This window comes from Mizuhopecten yessoensis, unplaced genomic scaffold, assembly GCF_002113885.1.
Source record: "Mizuhopecten yessoensis strain PY_sf001 unplaced genomic scaffold, ASM211388v2 scaffold11043, whole genome shotgun sequence".
NCBI lineage: Eukaryota > Metazoa > Mollusca > Bivalvia > Pectinida > Pectinidae > Mizuhopecten > Mizuhopecten yessoensis.
In genome coordinates this window covers 169,695-191,829 of record NW_018408850.1, presented here as the reverse complement: position 1 = coordinate 191,829, position 22,135 = coordinate 169,695, and the positions used below count along the sequence as shown (strand labels likewise).

At 37.2% G+C, this 22,135-nt stretch overlaps 1 protein-coding gene across 2 annotated transcripts; it reads right to left on the bottom strand.

Moving 5' to 3' along the window:
- Positions 1–1,037: 1,037 nt before the first annotated feature.
- On the bottom strand, positions 1,038–15,741 carry LOC110464935 (protein jagged-1-like). 2 transcript variants are annotated; one of them, XM_021520420.1, is made up of 12 exons: positions 15,429–15,741; positions 11,436–11,590; positions 10,964–11,096; positions 10,412–10,551; positions 9,872–10,008; positions 8,847–8,960; positions 6,535–7,221; positions 4,807–5,985; positions 3,346–3,508; positions 2,390–2,585; positions 1,985–2,085; positions 1,038–1,504 (listed from the first exon to the last, which is right to left on the bottom strand). In XM_021520420.1, exons 1-12 carry the CDS (start codon positions 15,471–15,473, stop codon positions 1,309–1,311), a joined length of 3,246 nt encoding a protein of 1,081 aa, XP_021376095.1. In that variant the 5' UTR covers positions 15,474–15,741; the 3' UTR covers positions 1,038–1,308. The 2 variants fall into 2 exon arrangements, with proteins under 2 accessions (XP_021376095.1, XP_021376096.1); XM_021520421.1 differs by having other exon boundaries at positions 5,836–5,985.
- Positions 15,742–22,135: the final 6,394 nt, after the last annotated feature.

The window sequence follows — 22,135 nt, the reverse complement described above, 5'->3', positions numbered from 1 at the left end:
GAATTGTTACTCTGCTTCATCGAGTTACATGAAAGTGAATTATTGTTGCTTATGTATTTCAATATACCAAAAGGAATTAATGAATTAAAACTAAGTTATAATGAACTGATTAGACATCACAAAATTCGACTTCCGTTTTTTGATCAAAACAGTTTCACAGGAAGCCATATTGTTCATTATCAAAATATAATATCCAAGGTAAATAATGGTAATTTACAATTTATAAACCCGTCAAAAGAGGAAGAGTGCAACGGATAGTTAATTCATATGAAACGTCAATTGTTGATATTAAATACTGTAAAAATGGAAATTATCGCGGTGAGCAAATTTTCGCATTTTCCACGTTGACTGAATAAGTGCAAAAACATCAAGACCGCTATCAATCAAGAAAGTCTCAATGCGAACATTTTCACGAGTATGAAATTTAACTTTTATAGTAGACATGGACTTTAGCAACAGCTATGTTCTATCGAATATCAATAGACACATAAAATTAAGCAACAAAATCATAATAACAGTCATCGTTCTCCTTTCTGAGAGCCTCAACTTAAATACGGTAACCAACACACTGATGAATAACCATTGTCATCACATCACCTAAAGGTTTATCTGACATTTAAATAGCATGAAGGTGAAAGTAAATGTCAATTGAATTTGTAAAACTGCTTACGGTCTGACAAAAAATGGATTAATGCAACTCGTTACACTTGATGATATTTGTCTCAAAAAGTATTTAGTTTTATTGGGTTTGAAACTCGACATTCAGTGCATACAGAAGACGTACAAATGTTAAAGGTTCCAATCCTTTCGAACTAGCATTATAAATGTATTAAAGTGCAGTGTTTTTTAGTTTAAGTCACGACTAGGATAGAATGTAGGATACACACTCCAGTCATGTTATGATCGATTACTTCTTATATTTGACATGAAATACCCAAACAATGGAAACAACGACACAATAATAGATGTGTATGTGAGCTCACCGATCTGTATATCTACATATAACATACAGCTATAATCACATCTGACTGTCATAATCCAATGTACAGGCAAGATAAAACATAATACGAGAAAAAAAAGGCATTAAAAATAAACAAAATAATCTGCATTTGCAAATCATTCCTATAGTAAACAGAATATTGCTTACACCCTACACACATCCCCCCCCCCCCCCCCCCCCCATTTTTTTGTTTATAGTTCGATGTCAGCCCCAACTATAATAAGATACATTGTTGTTACATGTACCTCTGACAATAACGTGATAGTTTGTTGTCACCCCTGACAATAATTTGATAGTTCGATGTTTTATCACGTGCACACGTCATCATTGTCACAAGTGGCTGGGGGAGGGGTTGGTCCCTGGGGCTGGAATGTGGTATAAAGAACATTATCGAACGATAGACTGGCTATTGCGCTCGTTTCGTCCCCTGTATCCTCAGGCATGGTCAGACTCCCGTTACGGTAAAGAGAACCGTTTCTCCCAGCAATAACCATTGTCTTTGGTCTGTAATGTAAAAAAAAGACGTCAGACTCATTTACCTAGTGCGTCAATGTAGGTAACGCATTAAGTTTGTATTTCTAGGGGACTGTCTGTTCACAAAGAAATGATAATGATCCAGTGTATTAAAATACTGAAACCATTTTATTTATTTTTTCTTTTGCGTTTATCGTAGGTTGTGTTGATACTTGAAGATTGTACCAAAATCCTTGTTTATCACGCATGCGTACGCCAATTTAAAAATTGCGCTATTCTTTTTCCTTTTTTTATATACTGTTACACCAATATCTAGTCGAACATGTCATTCGTTGATTTATTCGCCAATATAAAATAATGTTATGATATTAATTAATAATAATGCTTTTCATATTGATTCTTACGTTAGATTAAAATAACTCTTAAATAATCAACAAACCAATATTCTTACAATTTTTGTTTTATTACTGTAAAAAGACATATCGTGTAAGCATGCCTAGTTGTACTTACCGTCGCCTGTGTTTGTATATCACAGTGGCTATGGCTACCAGAGCAATGAATACACCCGCTATCACTGCTAATATATACCAGCGGGAGATTAACCAGTTTTCCTGAAAAAATAGGACAACATGACAAAAAAAATGTAAGATCATGATCTCTCGCACTTGCTGTTATAGTTAAATTCTATAACAAAGGTTTACAATTATTGTTTTGAAATAATCACTAGAAATCCAAAGTAAGGAAACACTTATTCAAAAACGTAGTTTGTTAAACAAAGAAAATAAAAACAAAGGAAGGACGTCAATGTTGTGTAAAAATTTGTGTTACCAGGTCAATTTATCAGTCTTCTAGCAGTGAAACACAAAAACATACTAGGGGAAAAATAAATGACGTGGCATTTGTTAAGTAGCTCACCTTAGTTTCAAAGACAGCAGTGCTTTGAAGATTGCCAACTCTTCCGTCAGAAATGGACTTTTGAACTATTACGGTAGCAGGAAGTGTCAAAGCATTGTCCAAAATATGTTCTGTGTTGAATACATTTGTTAATTCATCTTGGCATATCTGAACATCCTTCACGAAGGCAGATACGAGAACAGTTGTCATGGGTTTACTGTAAAGGATGAATGTTCGATGGGTTTGAAATGTGTAATGAAAATACTGATATTAAAACACATATATTGTATTTTAATATAAGTGCAAATCCAGATAAACGTTTTAGGTGTCTACATTTTCAAATGACCATATAATTTATAATGTATTTTATTATACTTCAATAGGAAGATATGATCAGAAAGATTTTCTTCATTTTGGTAAGTGTTGACATTAATGCGTACAGTACGTCGCATTTAAAACTGAAGGCGCTAAGAAACAATGAGCTACTTAAGATTCCCTGCCCAATGCAGGCAAAACACTATTGAGGTCCAGGGTTCGAATACCGGGCTGGCCCTATTGCATTTTTACACTTAGAACACTGTTATTGCTTCTGGGTTTTTTATTTCATCTTTATTATCTTTTTCATAAAAGTTCCACAAGGTAAGTTTTTTTGATAAATACTTAATAATGAAAGATTTTTTTTCTTTAAAGTATAGTTACAGATCTTGGCAGTGGTACGGGGATCGTTTAGATGTTTAAACGTAATTTTCCAGCGAATATTTAATACTATTGTCGTAGTAAGCATGATGTGTTTAAGAGGGAAGAGTTTGGTGCAAATTAACCAAACTACTTTGCAGCATATATTAAATCTGATCTTACGTGATTTCTTTTTTCCTAAAATTTACTTGGTAAAGCAGTACTTTTGTAAAGCAACTTTTTTCATAGAACCAAAAAGATGTTTTAACATTTTATAGTGTATTTCTGATAAAGACACCTACTTGTCAGTATCAGCCGAGTGTTCAGGGGTTAACACTAGGCGTATGTCCCCCGCGGCAATAGCAAACACGTTGCTTAAAGCCTGTAGCAGCGTGGTGTTGAGTGCCTCCAGACCAGTTGTATCGAGATCACCATTGACATTTACCATAACCGGATCTGTGTTATCTGTGAAAACAATAGGAAGGACACACATATGTGTGAACAAATATGAAATGGTTTTGTTTATTACATGTTTTATACAAATCACCCAGCTAACCTAAAGTTACATTTTGGTCCACAACTAGCATACAATTGTACCTAACGGTCACATGACTGCAATAAACCATAAAACACATCAGGGATATTTATCAATAGCGATTTGAAACTTAGGCATTTAGTAACTGATAGATCACGTCATTTTATAATAGGATGAAGGTAATACATATACAGGTCATTGGGGATATACTAAAGTATACAGTACGCTAAAATGAATTACACTGCACCATACATTCCTTATCAAATATATTTATTGTGTTCGGTAATTGTTTGACGATGGATATAATAGGTTAAATCATATCATAATGTGTAAAATTTTACATTATAACATCGGGGCCAATTCGTTAGCTAGTATATTTTGAAAATATTGACATTCAAAACTTTAAGTTGCATGCATAATAATTCAAAATAATCATCATATGACATCGAACACAAACAGCATTGTGTTATTATAAAGTGCTCGGAAATAACATTTGGAAAACCTTGTGTTAACGACAACTTCAGATAAGTATGCTTTGAACAACTAACAAGGACCCAGTTGTTCAAATATCTGTTCGCTTTAAAACAACTTAACGTTCAGTTTCGTTACAGAAAAGTACGGTTGAAAATGCATAGCATGTAGTATTATACATTCAGGAGCAAGGAGGGCGAACGTAAATGTAATGATAAACGGTATCAAAGCGCACTTAAGTACGGGAAGATATATGTGGTAGAAAGGTTGTTAAACAATATGATAAATAGGTAAGTGTGAACAATGTTTGAATTATCTTAATGTGTTAAAAAACCAGAATCATTTCTTTAATACTTTGGAGTTAGGGAAATGTCAATAAAAGCAACCAATATTGATTTCTTTTTGTAAAACAAGCACTTATTGTCACTTATTGTTACTGCAATTAGAAATAGAGAAGTATGTACGCAAATCTGCAACAAAATACGCCATTACTTAATGATGAAATTGATGTGATATCAACAGTTTATTCAAGTAACCATGGTAACCATTAAGAACAGAAAAGCATTGCACTGACTATGAAGCTTGGCATGATCCAGAGAAGCACAATGTAAGAGAGGCAGGTTTGAAGATGTAAATGAATCAAGAAGACAAGATGTAACAATGTTCATGATCCGAGAAATAAAGTGCAGGAGAGAAGGAAATATAAACGTGCACAAACCAAGAGGATGACCAGACAAGGGCAATGACACCGACTCACCATCAATGCATGCGTTTTTCAGGATGATGTCACAGAATTTTCCAAATACTTCTTTCGGACAAATACAGCGGGGACTTCCATCGGAGACACATGTGCTGTTGTGTCGACAAGGAGACGACCCACAGAAGTCTATCTGGCCGCAAAGACGCCCTTTAAAACCTAGATGACATTCACAATGGAATGATCCAACATTGTTAACGCAATCACCGCCGTTAATACACGGATTCGATAAGCATTCGTTGACATCTGTGGTACATGTTGGTCCAGTCATTTCCGGTGGACATTGGCACGTGAAGGATCCGTTCTTGTTGATGCACGTGGACCCAAATTGGCATGGATTTCTCTCACATTCATTTACGTCATCGTTGCATCTTTCGCCCGTCCAAGAACTTGAACAATCACATCTAAAGGTACCTTGAGCGCTCGTGCAGTTACCGTGATTTAAACATGGATCACCGGCACAATTGTCGATGAATGTCTCACATAATCTTCCCGAGTAATCTACTGAACAACTGCAGGTGAATGATCCCTCAGTGTTTTCACACGATCCTCCATTAGAACAAGGACTCGTGTCGCATTCATCTTGATCCTGGCCGCAGTTTACACCACTCCAACCAGGGGGACACGTACAGACATAGTCACCGTTCATATTCAGACAGGTTCCATTGTTGAAGCAAGGGTTTTGTACACACTCGTTAACATCAACATCACAGTCCTGACCAGTAAACCCATCGCTACACAAACACGAATATCGACCAATCCGATTGTCGCATGAGCCACCATTTTCACATGGAGACAACAAGCATTCATCGACATCATCATCACAAGTAGGACCTTCCCAGTTTGGCGGACATTCGCATGTAAATGACCCTAATACATTTGTACAATTTCCATCGTAAGAACAAGGATCATTCACCAAGCATTCGTTGATGTCGTCATCACATGCTTTACCCGTCCAACCTCTTGCGCAGAAGCAGTCAAAATCATCAAACAAATCAGTACATGTGCCATTATTGTTACACGGTTTACCTTCACATTCGTCCTTCTCTTCCTCACACAGATCTCCTGCCCAGCCACTATGACACTCACAGGAATAGGTCCCCACGTGGTCCACGCACGACCCGTTATTGGCACAAGGGGCACTGGCACACTCGTCAATGTCGGTCTCACACAGGACACCTTTTGACAAATCCAAATGAAACAAAGATAATTTCTTGTAGTATTTTTAAATTATGCATTAAATGGAATGTTAATTGCTTTGCAAACAAACCACGATTGTTGAACATGCACAAATGTATGCATCAAGTACATGTAATACTGTAAAAGTAGAAATTTCCGCGGTGAGAAAAATGTTCGCGTTTTATGGCGTTTAGTTAATTAGATCTAAAATATCCACGCACAAATATTTATCTATAGATCAGATAGATTAAAGATATATAGAATATATAGATTTCAGACTCGTTTGCCACCACAAAAAATGTTCACACTTCGATCAGTTTAAAGCGTCATGACGCAAACATTTCTATACGTGCGAATTTCCATATTTATAGTACTGAACTCTCTTCACTTGATACAGAAAAGTGTGTGACTGTTACAATAATACACGATAAATATCGAAAGCGTTGCATCGAAATTTGCATATCATAACCCTTTAGAAAAATTCAGATTAATTAGCATCTTATTTCCTGTTTGACAGATGATATAAGAAAAGTGTTTCAATCAACATACCTGCAAACCCTTTAGCGCATGAGCAAACGAAAGAGCCATCTTGGTTCACGCATGTAGAGTTTCCAACACATGGCGAGTTGGCACATTCGTCGATATCTAGGTCACAGTAGGTCCCATTCATTCCTGCTGGGCAAACACAGACGAAGGACCCCTCAAGGTTTGTACAAGTTGAGTTGGACAGACAGGGGTTGTTCTCACATTCATTTACATCTATGTCACATTGATCTCCTGTCCACCCCTCCGGGCAGAAACATTGGAACGATCCATGTTCATTGATACACGTGGCATTTCCAAAACAAGGATTGTCCTCTAAACATTCATTTATGTCCTCACAAGTACCCCCAGATAATCCTTCGGAACACACACATTCAAACGTTCCAGGAACGTTGATGCAAGAAGCGTTTGCGTTACATGGATCGCCTATTGCGCATTCATTGACGTCGATGTCACAGTGCGTTCCCGTCCACCCTTTGTCACACTTGCATCTGTACGAACCAAGTGTGTTCACACATGTGCCATTATTACGACAGCTGTTGTAATTGCACTCGTTGACGTCATTATCGCAGATGGAGCCGTACCAGCCAGTGGGACACAGACAGATATAGTTCGTGACAAAGGTAGAGCACTGACCACCATTCCGACAAGGCTTCGAGACGCACTGGTCAATTTCGGTCTCACAGTTAGTTCCTAGCAATTGAAAAACACGATATCAGTGTTTGTTTTACCTTGTAATAAGAAAATCTTTTATCAACTCCAATCGAAAAGGCTAAATTTGGAAAAACTTCTTTTAAATTGTGGTAATTATGAAGTAAAGAACGTATTCTGATCAAAGTACCACGTGCTTTATATTTAAATGATATCTATTCATCCGTCAGTAACAAACCAGAAAACGATTATAAGAAATTAATGTCCCTTTGACCATGTGGTCGATCTAAAGTTAGCAACAATGATACTCACGTTGACCTTTGGACTCAAAAAAAACAAACAACCGACTTACTTTGTTGAAAAATATGTTGGGAAATAACAGACAATACAAGAGGCCCAGTGGGCCTGTATCGCTCACCTGAATATGTTTAAAATAATTGGAATGAAGTAAAGATATAGCAATCCATGGTAGGTGCTGTAAGTACATATGAAATTTCAGAAAGATCCATCCAGTACTTGGGATATAGCGAGAACAAACTTCAAACAGAGCCCCACCCCTATGCCCCTAGGGGGGTCATACCCCTCGTTTATACAAAACTGAGTCCCCTTGGCCCAAGGATGCTCCAGACTAAATTAGGATAAAACCCTGAATCCCTATGGTAGAAGAAGGAATTTAAAGGTTTTACCTCTATTTCCCCTATTGGACCCCGCCTCACTGCCTCCAGGGGGGTCAGACATATCGTTTATACAAAATTGGTTCCCCTTCACCCAAGGATGCTTCATACCAATTTTTAACAAATTCCTGTCATTCCTACAGAAGAAGAAGGATTTTGAAGAATTTGCTATGTTTCCCCTTTTGGGCTCCTCCCGTCTGCCCCAAGGGGGCCACACTCGCTGTTTATATGAAATTGAGTCCCTTTTTTCCCCAAGGATGCTCCAGACTAAATTAGGATAAAATCCCCTAATCCCTATGGTAGAAGAAGGATTATAAATGTTTTACCTCTATTTCCCCTATTGGGCCCCGCCCCTCAGGTCCAAGGGGTGCCACAACCACCGTTTATACAAAATTGGTTCCCCTTTATCAAAGGATGCTCCACACCAAATATGGAACAAATCCTTTCATTCCCTCAGAAGAAGAAGGATTTTAAAGAATTTGCTATGTCTCCCCTATTTGGCCCGCCCCTCAGGTTCCTGGGGGCCAGACCCACGATTTATACAAAATTTGTTCCCCTTCACCGAAGGATGCTTCAGACCAAATATGGAACAAATCCATTCATTCCTACAGTAGAAGAAGGATTTTAAAGAATTTGCTATATTTCCCCTATTGGACCCCGCCCCTCCGCCCCCAACATTTATACAAAATTGGTTCCCCTTCCCTCAAGGATGCTTCTGACAAAATTTGGTCAAAAACTGCTCAGTCGGTCATAACAAGTAGCGTTTTAAAGGAAAAGTTGATGGACGGCCGACGGAGGATGGGACGCTGCGGTGTTTTTAGCTCACCATGGTCCTTTGGACCAGGTGAGCTAAAAATGCAACGCGACGGCACCAACACCCTCACCGCCATCACCTTCACCACCACCACCACCACCACCACCACCACCACCAAGGAGTGGGTCAAAAGTCGCGGGAACATATATATCTAACAGGTATTGTGAAGTCGTACGTACCTTTGTAGCCGAAGTCACACACACATCTGTAGACTGACGCCGTTCGATCACAGGAGCCGTGTTGACACGGGCCACAGAGGTTTACACGTTGGTTACAGGTCTGGCCCCTCCATCCTGTCAGAGAATAATTATAGAGTACAGGTTACCACTACAGGACGACATTCTGTGGTTGAATTTTCCTTTACTAGTTTAGAGTTTTAAAAATAACATCGTACTTGCTGACTTCACCTATTAACCCATTCACAACTGTAGACCATCATGGACTCAAGCAGATCAATGCATGGTAGAGTTTACTAAAGTTACATGGGGTTGAAAGGGTTAAAACCAACATACTACTAAGCTGATGTGGAAGGATTCGGAAGACAGCTCACGGGACTGGGATGTGTTTTCGTGACCTTTCTTTTCATTTAAAATGATACCTATCAGCATCACCGATGAGTCCCAGAAGGACGACACAGCTGTACGGTGCAGTGAATTCGTTTATGGCATTAAGACATTTTATAGGTGCAATTAAATGTTTCTTCCATTAGTCTTTCAGTCGTTTTCACTTAGTTTACTATGTATGTAATATCATCAATACGCTGTATACGGTGCTAATGAAATTTATTTCCTGAACATATATCTAGGATCGTACATGAGTTTCTATTTCATATGAGATTTATGAAACGAGTCTAAGAATTTTTCAATTTAGCAAGCTTCTGGCGAGCTAAAATGAAAAATTCGTGACGAGTTTCATCAATTTCATATGAAATGAAACCGATTGTAAAATCCTTTTTTATCACATTATCAAGACTTGTGGCATTTTTTCGTGTAAAAACGATAATTTTCATGCAACCTTGAAATGTAAAAAGCCGTCATTTTGACTCCAGTGCGTACGTCTGTGACGTCATGTACTTGTCCTAGGCGTGACGTCACAATTGAAACATCCAGTCACAGGGCTAATAGGTGATTTTACATGGGTTAATACGCAAAAATACATGACATTGATATATTCACTGGATAACACAGCACATTATGTGATTAACCTTGATAGCAGATCTTGGCTCCACTGGTTCCGTCACACTTGTAATGCCCCATCCAGTCGTTTCTGGGACGACAGAATGTAGTACATTGCGGGCCATAGTAATTTTGATCACAGTACACCCGGATGACCATCGAAAGACTGCAATAGAAGATCGAAACTGTTATTTTTGTACTTACCAGTATTCCCTGTCACAAAATACACGCACGTGGACTTCTAACAAACAAATTGCATTATGTTATATTTATGCATGTTCCTATGTTCGTGTAAATTTATATGATATACTCTTTAGTAGAATGAGCGACTAAATGAAATCTCTTTTGGCATTTAACTTTGACATCTTGACACATTTTTTTGATGAATTGTGTAGTTAAAGCACAAATAATAATAATAATATACAACATTTATATAGCGCCCTATATAATTTGTAAAATGGGGAAAATGGGGAAAACAGTAATCCGCCAAAATTCGAAAATAAACTGCAGTACTATTTCGGCCACCAGATTAGGGCCAGGAATTAGGTACCATATACACATGTACGTACGTAGTTCTTCGTTTGACGACCACGCGATGTGTTCGTGAATAGGTAACCTCAGTGGTCGAAAACTGATTTTGCATGAAATCAACAAAATCATCACTGTTGTCATCGATATCCGTGACTCTCACCTTGATCTTCACTGTCCCCTGCCGGCACACAGAGAAAACGGCAATCAATTTAACGCAATAGCGAGTTATAGAATATATCAAGGCAACCCAACTGGTTTGTGTTGAGAGATAAGAAACATAATTCAATTAGTATCAATGGCACTTACTTCCATAACAGTTACATTCAGCTCTTACGCAAATGAGTTCCGCCTTCCGAAACCTTTACGATTATTACATTTTTTACTTAACTCATAGATTTCACATTTGATAAAGAACAATCATTTGGACAACACCTGGGTATTTATGATAATTTGAATAAAAAGAAGTTATGGACGGAACTCTACCACAGATAAGACCACAAATGCGTATATATATGATTTTTTTTTTAAATCATTTAGTTTACGAGATCAGATATACTGCCTAAATAATTAAAACGAATGTGAAAACCTACCGGCCACGTTGACAATCTAAAGGAAAACGGGTTACTGAGACGTCCCGCGCGGCCCGCGAAGGTGATGGTGTCGGCATTGCTGATCTCCCCAGTATCCGCTCGCCCATAGGCGCAACGGTTGATGGAAGACGAGCTGGAACACGGGAAATCGTCAATATATAAACAAGGTAAGTAGCTTAGGGGCAACAATCTGTAATTACTTCTTGTTCTTTTTGTAACGATATCACGTATGATCGACAGACGAACTTCCCCTTTTTTTTTGATAACTACATTCTAGAATTGCACAACGTTAACTTACCCTTGCTACTTTTTGAAAATCACGATATATAATTATGAATATAATAAAAGTACTGGCTGGTATGACTTTGAGTTTGTGGGGGCGGGGGTCTTGAGACCCCGGAACCCCTCTAGATTCCGCTACCAATCACCACACCATCACATTAATTGACCGCTTGGTTACCTGGTCACTTACCCGCCAGCTCTGTCCACGCACAGGATAATCTTGTGGTCACACGGACTTCCGTTAAATAGCCAGCGTCCGTCACACGGATGACCATTGTCGCCCTTACCGCCGGGGTTTACATACCTCAGCAAGCGGATCTCGATTTGGGCTGTACCGGAAACTACCTGGAACAACATGTACAGCGAAGACGTTCATAATATATGCAATGTGCGGGCAGTCACCCATCCAGCTACTGACCACACTCGACGTTGCTAGTGAGCGGTTCCCCTCGTAATACTGCATCACTGGAAATTCCCCCTCACATTCTTTAGTGGTTACATATTTATCTAGCACCACCAAAAGTGTGACGTACAACCGTTTATTACAGACTTGCTCAAGTTCCAATTTCGGTTCAACCAAATGCACTCTCATGTAATTTACATCAATTAACATTTGTGATAAACTTTTCGAGATAAATATTTATGATTTGGTTAATAATGATATACTTACTCAAAAGACAATGCTTCGTTTATTAGATACAATGGAGTTATTTCTTCTTATATAAAACAAAATTATATACGTTACCGAACACAGTAGTGTAAGGAACACCTCCCAAAAACTCTGTTATTAATGAAATCATCTAACAATGAAAACATCCCAGTCGTTATCGTGGTATGGACTCTTCTGTCCGAGGCCAATCCTAACAGCATATCTTTATTTCAATCTTTCACAGCACAACCATTGTATATATATAGTTATAGGATGGGAATCTCAATTATTTCCAAGTTACGACCACGTGATAAATCCCTCAAGGTGTGGCCAGACCTTATAATCAGTTATGATAAATCATGAATATGTTTGTCACTTCATGCCTAGCAATTGTATGTATGTCTTTGGGGTGGGAATCTCCACCGTTTCAAAGTAATGAAAAAATAGTTGCATAACACTTGAGTGTCACAATATCATGAGCCCTGCATCTTGTTGGAACATTTCACGGTTTTGCATTAAGTGCCTTTAAGCGCACCGAAAGCACATATAGACTAAAGCTTGTTAAACAATCTGGGGAGGACCCTGTACCCAACCCTCTTCCTAGTGTAAGGGTCCCAAACAAGCAGTGGTACGCTGTACCTTGCTATGTGAAGATGGCGACCGTTATAGTTTAACTCATCTTTAGCTGTTTAAAAAAAATCATACCACATTAACAAACCGTACAACAGGATTAAACTGGGACACGAGCGCATCTTGAAGTATGTGTGTTGAGATGCTGTTGAGATTCGACACAAGTACAAGGACCTGTCATGACCCGGGTCTTATACTTCCTGAAACTCGAGCCATCCCGCTGTCCTCGCTTCGAAAGTGTTGATTCACGGAATAGTACTTACACGAATTCCAATTTTCAGAAAGTCTGACATTAGTGAACGACAACTCGGTCTTCCATTGTGTATTGAATTAATCTAATGCACTGTACATGGAAATAAGAATATGCAAATATGAATAAGAATACACATATGCTATCAGAATCGTTCTTAGGTCAACCCCATCCCTGGAATTTTTGCTTTTGAAAATATATTTTTTCAAAAGAAATGTAAAATATCAACCTTGGTGTTCCATTCGTGATTAATAACACATTTATAAGAATAACAATATCATATTTACCTCTATTAAAGTCAACGTATACCTCTGTATTGTAACTGCGTCGATTGTTTTATTTTTGAAATATCCCTTGTTTCTTCAACGCCTATAGCGGTGTGAGACTTTATGTTTCTTGGGATTTTAAAAATAAGGATACAGATTTCCAGTAAAAGAAATGTGGTAGAGGGCCTTGGAATTATTTTGAAAATATTAAGTTGTGCAAGGAAGAAAACTAAGACATGTTGTTTGCCTGGCTTGATATAGGTTATATGTGAGCCCCGAGCAAAGTTTAGGTACTTTCTTTACACAAAGCTTACTTCCCATCAACACTATACAGACAAAGAACATTGTGTGGGCTAACTTGAAGAAACCCTCCACCGTCTTCATCCCACTTTCCATTCCATGTTCATTAACTTATTGTGTACCACTAATTAGCCCTCCCATCGTATCTTAACTCACTTTAACAACCAATGTCCAAGACTTTATGAACCGGCAATGACGAAAACAAACACATATACATTCATTGATCCTGCAATGGAATAATGTAACGGCCATATTGAAATTCTCATAAAACACACGATTTAACCTCAAAATTCCTTGGAAGAATATAGGAAACAAAAAAATCACACATGATGTGGTAGTTTTGTTATTTCAGAGACGATACATCGGCTTCGCCGGAATATATTGAATTAGAGCCGAAATTCTCTGTAATATCCATATTCCAGAATTAAGAATTTACGAAATGATAGATTGTAACTTAAACACATTTTCTATATCATAATAAAGAATTGTCTTTGTTCGTTTTTCCTTCCTTTTGCGAAAAATATGCAACTTCGAAAGGGATATAATAATGTGACTTTATTGTTGTCAGTAAGATGGAAAATTCTATCCATTGTCTCTCTCTCATTTCATGACACCTGATGCATGTACTTGTCTGTCCGTCTTTTTCTTGTCCGTCTGTCTGTCTATATGTCTTGCTGGCATCTTTCATTTCCCATCTGTTTGAAACAACCATCCGTTCACAGGGACCTGATAGTTTGTTACAGCTATATTTGAACCTAAACTAATATAAGGTGTTCAGAGTAATTTTACATGTTTTAGGGGTTTAGATCGACTTTCGGTAAAAATGACACCCCCATGATCATATAAACGAGAAGGGCGTATATTTAATCAGTCGATCTAAACCCCTAAAACATGTAAATTAACTCTGAACACTTTAATTTAGGTCCAACTATTAACAAATTATCAGGTCCCTGTGCTCCCGTTTACTTCGCTGTATCTTTCGCTGTAAAATACATCGTTGTAAGCTTTTTAGCTTTTGGAGATGTCTTGATTGTATTTCCTTTACTTATTTTACCATCCAACCGACCTAGCCGCTCTCACTGTATATAATTTCTCCATTTCACATTCATATTTTACGTGTGATACCTTGTTATCAAACCTAAATATTTGTAGTTGTGGAGGCTGACTAACACTCCAAATTACCACAGTCAACAGTGCTACCGACCCTGTATATATACAGCTACACATACAGATGTTATCACTAGTGCTTAACACACAAAACCTAAATGCTCTGGTATTAAATTTCACAATTGTGTCATTATGCGCTTAAACTGGAACTAAGTATATCAAAAATACATTTTGCCAATATTTTCCTTGACATTTGTTTTCATTACATTTTCCTCTGTTTAGAAAAAGTAACGTTGAAGAAAACCTTAACCTCTCCGTGGTTTCTATCCCGGCCTCCCGGGGTTCCTATTCCGAACACTCCCGTAGTTCCTTAGGGAACATCCCGAGAAAATATCGTCAAACCCACACAGGTTAGTGCATGATGTATACTGTAGTACAGTTAATGTTTTTTATTTACTTGAAATGTATGTCATTGAGCGTGAGATTCTTTGACGTAAAATTGCTCCAGAAACCCCAGTAGGTACATATAGGCCAATTATATTATATTATATCCACCAGTTTAGTTTGTTCTTAAAAGGGCGAAGTTCATATCCAGTGCAAACGAGAGACATAATTACACTTTGCTGAAAATATTTCATACATTAGGAAAACAAAGCATGAAGTTATATTCATTATCTATTTACATATTTATTTACAATGAAACATTAGTAAGTGTACACGTATGTTTCCAGCAACCTAAGAATGATAAAGCAAACCTTACAAATGTCAACAAATGAATTTCAGTCCAAAATAATATCTGTTCCAAATAAAGCAATACGTACAACATGCTCATTTCTAAATTGACCCCATCTTTCGTCGCAATGAACGATATATTACCTACAGATATTTAGGCATTACAGTATCTGTTAATCAGTTTGGCATGTTAGAAACTCTCTAAATGACAGAATGCTCAAAAGATCAAGAAACAAGTACAACACTTACCTTCAGCACAGAAACCAACACAAGCAAAATTATCCAGAAGTTCATTTTCTTGTTTTTGCATCAAAGATCTACTACAGCCAAAATCCAGCAAATAGATGACCATCCGACTGGTCAGTTTCACAGGCTGTTTAAGAAGGGTTAATAAGTGGTCAGTGACTGTTCAATCCCCTACATCCGTTAGGGCAACGAGCGAGCGTGTGTTTGGTGACCCGATTGCGAGTAAGTATACATATGTTTCTGGTAAGCGTCAAAACAGCCCCGGCGCATCAGTCCACACATCTCACGGTAGATCGCGTGATGGCCCCTTGCATGTAACTACGTCACACGCACGCGTGTAGGCCTGTGCTGATTTTGAAACAGAAAAGTTGAAAGCTGTCAAAAGAGAGGTTTTCATGGAAGGGGATAGGTTGTGGATTGTGAAACGAAAACCTTGAAGTTAGTGACCTTTGTTCATTTTTTTCCCGTTATCTAATGAATGGTCTGTGTCAGTTATGACACATGTTCGTCAGTTTGGGCCAATTTGATATTAAAAAAAAAATCGAACTAATGTCAAATTTGCAAAAAAGAATAGTTACTAATTACTTCCGACCGACTCGAACTCATAATTTCCTTCATGTCATAAATCCAGTGCTGTACCGCCGCACTATTTGTTTCATTTCCTCCCATAAACTTTACAACCAGAAGTACTGTAACTTCCGTTACTCTTATAGCTGCTACCTTAAATGACCGTAGCTGTTGACAGGACGCTAAACAATACTAAACCAAACAACTGTCATCGCTCCCATAACAGCCACAATGTAAATTTGCATCACTCCAATACCAGCTATAGATTTTATCACTCCATAAACTGATATAGCTTTCATTATCCCCTATACTGATTTTCATCATTCCAAAACCTTAATCTATAGGTTGCATCACTCATAAAACTGATGTTGGTTGCCTAACTTCTATAGATTTCATCGCTCCTTTCAACTACTATAGGTTTCGTTACCCTTATAACTGCTATAGGTTTCGTTACCTCTATAACTGTTATAAGTGTCGTTACCTCTATAACTGTTATAAGTGTCGTTACCTCTATAACTGCTATAGGTTTCGTTACCTTTATTACTGTATAGGTTTCATTACCCCTATAACCCCATGTAGGTTTCGTTACCCTTATAACTGCTATAGGTTTTATTACCTCTATAACTTTTATAGGTTTCGTTACCCTTATATCTGCTATATGTTTCGTTACCATTATAGCTGATATAGGTTTCGTTACCCCTATAACTGCCATAGGTTTCATTACCCCTTTAACCCCTAAAGGTTTCGTTACTCTTATAACTGCTATAGGTTTCATTACCCCTTTAACCCCTATTGGTTTCGTTACCCTTATAACTGCTATAGGTTTCATTACCCATTTAACCCCTATAGGTTCCATTACCCCTATAACTGCTATAGGGTTCGTTACCCCTATAACTGCTATAGGTTTCATTACCCATTTAACTGCTATAGGTTTCATTACCCCTTTAACCCCTAAAGGTTTCGTTACCCTTATAACTGCTATAGGTTTCATTACCCATTTAACCCCTATAGGTTTCGTTACCCTTATAACTGCTATAGGTTTCGTTAGCCCTATAACTACTATAGGTTTCGTTACCCTAAAAACTGCTATAGGTTTCGTTACCCCTATAACTGCTATAGGTTTCGTTACCCCTATAACTGCTATAGGTTTCGATACCCCTATAACTGCTATAGGGTTCGTTACCCCTATAACTGTTATAGGTTTCGTTACCCCTATAACTGCTATAGGTTTCATTACCCCTATAACTGCTATAGGTTTCGTTACCCCTATAACTGCTATAGGTTTCGTTACCCTTATAACTGCTATAGGTTTCGTTATCCTTATAACTGCTATAGGTTTCATTACCCCTATAACTGCTTTAGGTTTCGTTACCCCTATAACTGCTATAGGTTTCGTTACCCTTATAACTGCTATAGGTTTCGTTACCCCTATAACTGCTATAGGTTTCATTACCCATTTAACCCCTATAGGTTTCGTTACCCTTTAACCCCTAAAGGTTTCGTTACTCTTATAACTGCTATAGGTTTCATTACCCCTTTAACCCCTATAGGTTTCGTTACTCCGGTCATTGCTGTAGGTTTCGGCACTTCTCTAAAAGCTGTATTTTCCATCTCTCCCATAACTGTTATAACGCTCACCGCTCATTTTTATCATGAACATGCGAAAAGAAGCACACAGACGGGGGGAAATCGAAACATCCGAATGGTATTAGTTTCTGGAGATTTGGAGATCATCTCTACGTAAGGCACGCACCATATCTGTCCGGCACGCACCATTTCTGTCCGGCACACACCATATCTGTCCAGCACGCGCCATATCCCAACCGGTTTAACACAATTGAGAAAAAGTTCGCCTCAGTCACGCTTGATTTGTGTGATTACTGATTATTTTGATTATTTATGATAAACAATATGACAATTTCGAACTCTTACCACAAATCAACCCACGGGCATCTGATCCATCGGGCTAACACGGAGGTCTCGAGTGAATACGGGATAAGATATGTAAATGGTCATATGATAACTTATTAATACTTCCAAACATATGTTTTGTTTATTTAGTACAAGGGTATACACCATGTGCAGAGACTGATATATGCATTTGTACATCGCCACTGACTCACGTGGTTCAACTGTTGACAGCCAGACCTAAAAGCAGCCGTACTCAGTACTGTTTCCCAATTCCTAAAAAAATTGGAATCCTATCAAAATGTATACCAAACATAATTATACCCCCCGCAACGAAGTCGATTTTTTTTGTCCGGACAACACCTTCTAAAGTAATGGACTAATTTCAACGAAACTTTCCAGATAAGTTAACTACCACCTGAAGTTATGCATTCAAGTATTATTTTTTCATTCTGACCTTTTTTGTTTACGAAGTTATGGCCCTTTGTTGAAAAAATCCTGAAACTTTTTGTCCGGACAACTCCTTCTAAAGTTATGGATCGATTTCAATGAAACTTTCTAGATATGATAACTACATATATGTACCACCTGAAGTAGGCATCCAGGTATTATTTTTTTCATTCTGACCCTTTTTTTGGAGTTATTGCCCTTTGTTGAAAAATACTTGTCCTGACGAGTCTCCTCCAAGACTATGCGGCCAATTTAAACGAAAGTTTTCAGATATGATAACTATTCCCTTATGTTCTGCATTCAGATTTTTGTTTTAACCCGTTTTTATGGAGTTATGGCCCTTTCTTAAAAATTCTTGTCCTGACAACTTTTCCTAATCTACTTGGCCAATTTCAAAAACTTTTTAAAGATATGGTAACTGTCCCCTGGCGTTGTGCATCCAAGTAGTACTTTTTCATTCCAACCCTTTTTAAAAGGAGTTATGACCCTTTGTTGAATAAACCTTTGTTTGCCTCATAAACTGCAGTGCCGATTTCAATGAAAGAGTACATATATTGTAATTACCCCCTGATGTCGTGCATCACGCTAGTACTTTTTTTCATTTCGACCCTTTTTAAGGAGTTATGGTGCTTTGTTAAAAAATCTTTGTCCCGACATTTTCTCCTTAACTACAATCTAATAGGACAATTTTAGCAAAACTGGTTCATCTGGGCTAACAAAATTTGGTATGTATGTATGTTTTGGCATGGGGAGGGAGTACAGGAAGTATGTCAGTGACCAGTATACTTAAATAAGTGTACATCTCAGTCATTAAAGAAATAATTACTGGTGGGAGACTATGGATTGCTTGTCAATGCTTTGCCTAAGTATGTCTTTAGCTTACAGTTCTGGTTTACAGCGGGGGGTATTAGTTAGCCTTTGGCTTATATGTTTAGTTTAGACATGTTTTGTTTATGCCGGGTTATATTTGCTATGAACTTAAAAATACCAATTGTTCTATAGTCCCATTGAAATTAGTCATTAGTCAGAAATATCTCACTAACTTCCAGACGTGTGTACAGCCCGGTGGCGTACTATGTACCATGCATTACATACCAGAAATTGTTTGTATATATGTAGTAAACTTTAATGACGCCATAATTACTCTTCGGCCATTTATAGCAGGCATTGCTATTATGTATAAATTTGACATAGATAATGATGTAATAATAAACGATATGAAAACAACACGATTGGTAACAGCGTATACGTGTTATCTCGCTTAGTAACAAAGTATAGGTGTTGTTACAATGAGTAACAATGTATACGAGTTGTTATAATGAGTTACAGTGTATACGTATTGTTACAATGAGTAACAGTGTATACGTGTTGTTATAATGAGTTACAGTGTATACGTGTTGTAACAATGCGTAACAGTGTATACGTGATGTAACAATGAGTAACAGTGTATACGTGTTGTAACAATGAGTTACAGTGTATACGTGTTGTAATAATGAGTTACAGTGTATACGTGTTGTTATAATGAGTTACAGTCTATACGTGTTGTAACAATGAGTAACAGTGTATACGTGTTGTTACAATGAGTAACAGTGTATACCTGTTGTTACAACGAGTAACAGTGTATACGTGTTGTTACAATGAGTAACAGTGTATACGTGTTATTACAATGAGTAACAGTGTATACGTGTTGTAACAATGAGTAACAGCGTATACGTGTTATTACAATGAGTTACAGTGTATACGTGTCATTACAATGAGTAACATTGTATATACGTGTTGTTACAATGAGTAACAGTGTATACGTGTTGTAACAATGAGTTACAGTGTATACGTGTTGTAATAATGAGTTACAGTGTATACGTGTTGTTACAATGAGTCACAGTGTATACGTGTTGTTACAATGAGTTACAGTGTATACGTGTTATTACAATGAGTTACAGTGTATACGTGTTATAACAATGAGTTACAGTTTATACGTGTTATTACAATGAGTTACAGTATATACGTGTCATTACAATGAGTAACATTGTATATACGTGTTGTAACATGAGTTACAGTATATACGTGTCATTACAATGAGTAACATTGTATATACGTGTTGTTACAATGAGTTACAGTGTATAGGTGTTATTAAAATGAGTAACAGTGTATATGTGTTATTAAAATGAGTAACAGTGTATATGTGTCATTACAATGAGTAACAGTGTATACGTGTTATTACAATGCGTAACAGTGTATACGAGTTGTTACAATGAGTTACAGTGTATACGTGTTATTACAATGAGGTACAGTGTATACGTGTTGTTACAATGAGTAACAGTATATACGTGTTATTACAATGAGTAACAGTGTATAGGTGTTGTAACAATGAGTAACAGTGTATACGTGTTTTTACAATGAGTAACATTGTATATACGTGTTGTTACAATGAGTAACAGTGTATACGTGTTGTTACAATGAGTAACATTGTATATACGTGTTGTTACAATGAGTAACAGTGTATAGGTGTTGTAACAATGAGTAACAGTGTATACGTGTTCTTACAATGAGTAACAGTGTATACGTGTTATTACAATGCGTAACAGTGTATACGAGTTGTTAAAATGAGTTACAGTGTATACGTGTTATTACAATGAGTAACATTGTATACGTGTTGTTACAATGAGTTACAGTGTATACGCGTTGTTACAATGAGTAACAGTGTATACGTGTTGTTACAATGGTGTATACGTGTTATTACAATGAGTAACAGTGTATAGGTGTTGTAACAATGAGTAACAGTGTATACGTGTTATTACAATGAGTAACATTGTATATACGTGTTGTTACAATGAGTAACAGTGTATAGGTGTTGTAACAATGAGTAACAGTGTATACGTGTTGTTACAATGAGTTACAGTGTATACGTGTTGTTACAATGATTAACAGTATATACGTGTTTTTACAATGAGTAACAGTGTATACTTGTTGTAACAATGAGTTTCAGTGTATACGTGTTATTACAATGAGTAACATTGTATATACGTGTTGTTACAATGAGTAACAGTGTATACGAGTTGTAACAATGAGTTACAGTGTATACGTGTTGTTACAATGATTAACAGTATATACGTGTTTTTACAATGAGTAACAGTGTATACTTGTTGTAACAATAAGTTTCAGTGTATACGTGTTATTACAATGAGTAACATTGTATACGTGTTGTTACAATGAGTAACAGTGTATACGTGTTATTACAATGAGTTACAGTGTATACGTGTTGTTACATTGAGTTACAGTGTATACGTGTCATTACAATGAGTAACATTGTATATACGTGTTGTTACAATGAGTAACAGTGTATACGTGTTGTTACATTGAGTTACAGTGTATACGTGTCATTACAATGAGTAACATTGTATATACGTGTTGTAACAATGAGTAATACGAGTTGTTATAATGAGTTACAGTGTATACGTATTGTTACAATGAGTAACAGTGTATACGTGTTGTAACAATGAGTAACAGTGTATACGTGTTTTTACAATGAGTAACATTGTATATACGTGTTGTTACAATGAGTAACAGTGTATACGAGTTGTTACAATACAGTGTATACGTGTTGTTACAATGAGTTACAGTGTATACGCGTTGTTACAATGAGTAACAGTGTATACGTGTTGTTACATTGAGTAACAGTGTATACGTGTTGTTACAATGAGTAACAGTGTATACGTGTTGTTACAATGAGTTACAGTGTATACGTGTTGTTACAATGATTAACAGTATATACGTGTTATTACAAT